A 5,175-nucleotide genomic window follows, 5' to 3' on the forward strand; every position below is an offset into this window, starting at 1 on the left:
ACAAAAAATTTCACTTTTAAGAGAGTTTCATTTCCTAATCACATACCAAAAACAAAAAGGCAGTGAGAAGGACAGGTTGGATGGAAGAATATTAATGGAAGGTAGAATATTAATGGATGGTAGAATATTAATGGATGGTAGAATATTCATAGATGACTGCGTGCAGGAAAAGGAAGGGTAAGCGCGTGGGAAAGCGGTTGTTCAGATACATTGTACGATACCAAAAGTAATTGGAAATATGTACCAAGTTGAACATATTCTTTCAAGCATGCACAACATCCCCATCATATCCAATCGTCTGCTTCTGACGCGCCTGTTTGATTCAAAACGTAAATGCTCTCCTAATTTGATAATACCAACTAGAAGATCACGCACACCGCATAGTCTACCTGCGTGTATGGGCACTTTTCCTGTGCTTGTGTTGCACATTCAACATATCTATCATACCAAGCATGTTGTTAATTTTAACGCAACAATAGTTTGTCATTTTAAAAATCGAAAAGATTCACAAAAATATTTTATGTCAATAGAAAAATAAAAAACTTGCTTTGCACAAGAAGAAGAGAATTCTCCAAGTTATTCGCATGTTAAACTCAACAATTGCACATGTTGCATATTGCCTAACGTTTGTTGATGACAGGTCGAATAAGAGGCAAGGAAAAATATGACATGTGAGATGAGATTGGATTTAGTGATAAGAGGAAACTGTAGAAGTATGAAATGATGAAAAGAAAATGAGGTTATTCTCAGTATGTTGTGGATCTTTGATAGTTATGTTGTCAACTTTTGATCATCATGTTGATATGTTTGATATTTTGTCGATATTTAACTTTTATTCAATTCAGCAATTCAGATTTTAATTTTAATCATGTAAACCAATTTCTTAAGAATTTATTTGATATCTTATAAAATTCAAGAAAGTTTTACAATATTGTAGATCTATTATCACTAGTACAAAAAACACTTTGCGCAACGCAGGTCCTTCGTCGCGCAAAACTTTGCCCAACAAACCTTCGTCGCGCACAAACCGTCGCGGCAAGGTAAGGCTTTGCGCGACGCAAGTAACCCCAACGTAGTTTGCGCGACGCACCATACGTCGCGCAAGTGTCTTTGCGCGACGCATGTTAACCATTTGTCGCGCAAAGCCACTTTGCGCGACGTATTTTGCGCGACTCAACCTACGTTGCGCAAGACATTTGCGCGACTTATTTTGCGCGACGTAGACTATGGTTGCGCAAAAATACTTTGCGCGACGCAGTCTACGTCACGCAAAGATACTTTGCACAACTTGGGAACATGCTTTGCACGACGTATTGTATGTCGCGCAAAGTGGATTTTTGGTTTTGGTAAAAAATATTACTTTCTTAATTTTTAATAATATTGTAATTAAATTCTAAATAATAATTAATTAACCAAAGAAAAGTATTTAATTATACAATATATGAAAATGTACATACAAGATATCCGAATAAAAAGGAAAAACTACAAGTAATCTTCTAGGTGAAGTGGCTACTGGGTATCAGCAGGGTGAAATGGCTCGGAGGTTGAAGGTGGAGCAAGATCAGGTATTGGTAGCGAGATTTGGAGGCCGGTCATCTGTATGGCTCGTATAAGATCTCTCATCTGTCCGGCATAAGTATGCAGCTGCTCGCCCTGGGCCCTTATCTGCTCCTTCATCTGCTCGCCCTGGGCCCTCATCTGCTCGCCCTGGACCTCAAGCTGACCCTTTAGGGTTATCACTTCCTCCTTCAATGAATCGACCTCTGTGGTGTTTGATCTGGAAGAAGAGGCACCAGTCTCACGAAGTCGTGCTTTCCCCATGCACCGAACAACCTTGCCGTGACGACGACCGAAGTTCTGATCCAGGACATCAGTCAGGATCTGAAAACCTGCATCCTCAGGTACTGTGACGTCCTCAATTGGGGTCTCCGAGGGAAGCTGCGATGTTGCTTCTTGGAGAACAGTAGTCCTATTTTCCACCATAAGAGCTTGTAATAATAAAGAAAAAACATATATATAAATAATATTTGAACGATTCATACATATAAGAATAATAACAATTACATATACTTACATGAAGCTGCCCAGCGGTCTCATCTCCAAGTCGAACGTAAACGTCCTCGAACATGTCGATCTCTGGGAACTTAGAACCCTCCTGAAGAAAGAAAAAAAACATTAAGAAAATTTTATTAATCAATAATAATAAATAAATTGTATAAAATTTCTAAATTAATATACTTTTACCTGACGTCGTGTCTGAAGCCTATATGAAAAAGGGCTTCGAACCGGAATGGTGGAGAAGTGTCTTTGACTCCCGAGCTATCTTGCCAGCAACAGATTTCTTCTGTTAAACACACAATATACATGTTAATGCGACTATTTGAAATAAATTAATAAAAAAAGCTTTAAAAAATAACTAAAACAATAATAAATTATTATTCAAATATTATGTACATACCACAAATTTTGGGTCCGTAAAATGTTTGCAAAGCCATTCCCAATCCTCTGGCCGGTCCTTCAACTCGCTTGGGCAACCATGTAGGCGAGCAATCTTTGGAGTATCCCATAGCTTAAAATGCGTGTGAAGATGGTTCTTCCAATGTTTGTACCGGATTGCTAAGGTCTCATCTAAGTAGGCCTTGACCTCGGGGGATACATCATCAAGATCAAAAATTACCTACGAATATGAAAAACAATAAAATAATAGTAAGAAATATAATAATATTAAGATAATATATTTTGGTTTTTAATATTTGTAAACAAAACTAAAAAAATGATATTGAATCCGAATTTGTTTATTTAGATGAAGAAAAGAATGCAAGAATCGGAAAAATAATTTATGAACCCAATGACATTCATGAACAAGCAACTCAGACATGGCATAAAGTACAAGATTATAATAAACAAGAATCGATAAGATTAGCTTATGAATTTGAAAAAGAAACAGAATAGTTAATTTCAAAAATTGATGAAATAGATCAAAATGAATTAAATAACCAGATAAAAGAGTTGGATGATTTAATTTCATTACTAGATTCGATACATACCTAAGTAATCCAGTGAGTCAAAATGAATATACAAAAAATTATTGTATGTGCTTGTGTATATGTGTGTGGATCAACAATTAGATACACAAAATAAAATCCACACACGTTTTGACAAACGGGGGTGGAAGTTTACAACGTCATCTGACTTCATGTCTACCGCAGACTCTGTTAATGCTTACAAACACAAAAATTCAAAATAAAATCTGATATGAAAAATAGGTAACTTTGTAGCACAACCTATAAGAAAATAGACATGAATTAAGAAATGGATTTGGAAGCTTTACACGATGACCTAATTGAGAACTAAAAAGATATGGACAAAGGAATCATGCATGCTCCAATTTGATATAAAATTCACTGAATCTAACTAACGAATGTTGCCAATGTACCATACTAATTAGTAAGCAAGTCAATAAACTACCATTTGAGAATAAATGATTCAACTTTTGGTATCCAACATTCTGAAAACCTATCAATGGAAGATAAATTTTCTAGTGCTTAAAGTGATTTTTCAAAGTCAAATCCTTCTTCATAAATCTGCAAAGAAACAAAGAGAATGAAAAGAGTGAATCAGCATGTTTCTACAAATTAAAGTCGATTGCAAGATTCATGCAATCAGGAACTGAAATATCCAATAATATAAGAAAATAACAAAAGAGTTGTAACGCAGTAATGGAAGTAATTCAAGAACGCAACATGTGCAGGGGAGAAACCCATACTCCAAAAACATACATAAACCCAATTACATATTGAAAAGAAAGAAGATCACAAAAATTGATTACACATAAAAATAAAATAAAAAACCCAAATTAAATACTGAAAAGAGGGAAAACAAAACTAAAGAGAGGAAAAATCGTAAAAACCAAAGAAAAAGATGGAGAAATAAAACCTTGAGGTCCTGAAAAAAATCATTGTCTTCTTCCTTTGTGCAAGGGGGATCGATAGTGGAGAGGAAGTTCGGGAGAAGAAAGTGAGGAGGAAGTTTACATCTGCCACGAACATAGCGCGCGTTGTATGTACATTCTATATCTGTTTGAATAACAAAAACCCATCGAAAATCAGAAACCCTCACCAATTTGACAAAAACCCAACATGCAATTTGAGCCTAAACCCTAAATAACAAAAACCCATCGAAAATCAGAAACCCTCACCTTGATTTTGGGACTTAATTTGCGTCAGCTTCGAGTTTTGGCGTCGCTGCCTTGCGAACGAGAGGGAGAAAGATGAGTCTTAAAAATCAAATTCGGATTCAATATATGGGAAAGAGGGAAAGAGGGAAAGAGGGAAAGAAAAAGGGAAAAAGGGAAGAAGGAAAAAGGTTTATACGGGAGGGAAAGAGGGAAAGAAAGAGGGAAAAAGGGAAGAGGGAAAGAGGTTTATACGGGAGGGAAAAAGGGAAAGAAAGAGGGAAAGAGGGAAAACCTAGTTACAGGGAAATAGGGAAATTAAGTGGGGTTTTTACGCGAAGGAGGGAAACTGGGAAACTGGGGTTTTTACGGGAAGGAGAGAAATAGGGAAATTAAGTGGTCTATTAATTATATGGGAAAGAGGGAAAGAGGGAAGAGGTACACATTTAGGAAAATTTAAAAAATGCGCCTATTTTTCACTATTGGACCGCCAAAATTATCATAACTTGCGCGACGTAGGTATACAATTTGACGTCGCGCAAAGTGCTTTTGCGCGACGGTTAAGGCGTCGCGCAAGGTAATTTTTTTTTCCAATTATTATAAAAATTACTGAAAATATGACTTTACTCTTTTCAAATTCAAAATTTTTTTACATAAACCCCACAATAATACATTTTTCTAATAAAAACCCACAATAATTTTTTTTACATATATATTTTTCAATTTCGTAAGTGTTATAATTTGAATTAGAATTTAGGGTCAATCAGCATTTTTTTTGGCGCACTATGAGTTATGTGGGATCGTTTAAGTTTGTGCATGTTGTTTAATTAGTTTAATTTGTTTCGAGTTTTGAATTTGCATCGATTTTATCTAGGCATCAGTTGCTTTGATTGAATATTTACTTGAAATGGTTCAAATTGTTTTACCCAGCTTGAATTGTGGATTTGTTGCTTCAAAAGCACTCGATTTGCTTTTCTCTTGGGGGATCCAAGAGAGAAGTT

At 35.7% G+C, this 5,175-nt stretch overlaps 1 protein-coding gene across 1 annotated transcript; it reads right to left on the bottom strand.

The window, feature by feature from the left end:
* Window positions 1–1,408: 1,408 nt before the first annotated feature.
* Window positions 1,409–4,320, bottom strand: LOC148695453 (uncharacterized). The gene is made up of 7 exons (XM_088697995.1): window positions 4,199–4,320; window positions 3,937–4,076; window positions 3,469–3,584; window positions 2,459–2,677; window positions 2,245–2,344; window positions 2,075–2,155; window positions 1,409–1,969 (listed from the first exon to the last, which is right to left on the bottom strand). The coding sequence occupies exons 4-7, from the start codon at window positions 2,565–2,567 to the stop codon at window positions 1,510–1,512; spliced, it is 750 nt and encodes a 249-aa protein (XP_088554121.1). The 5' UTR covers window positions 2,568–2,677; window positions 3,469–3,584; window positions 3,937–4,076; window positions 4,199–4,320; the 3' UTR covers window positions 1,409–1,509.
* Window positions 4,321–5,175: the final 855 nt, after the last annotated feature.

Source organism: Pyrus communis, chromosome 7 (genome assembly GCF_041283825.1).
Source record: "Pyrus communis isolate YQ-2024b chromosome 7, ASM4128382v1, whole genome shotgun sequence".
Taxonomy (NCBI): Eukaryota; Viridiplantae; Streptophyta; class Magnoliopsida; order Rosales; family Rosaceae; genus Pyrus; species Pyrus communis.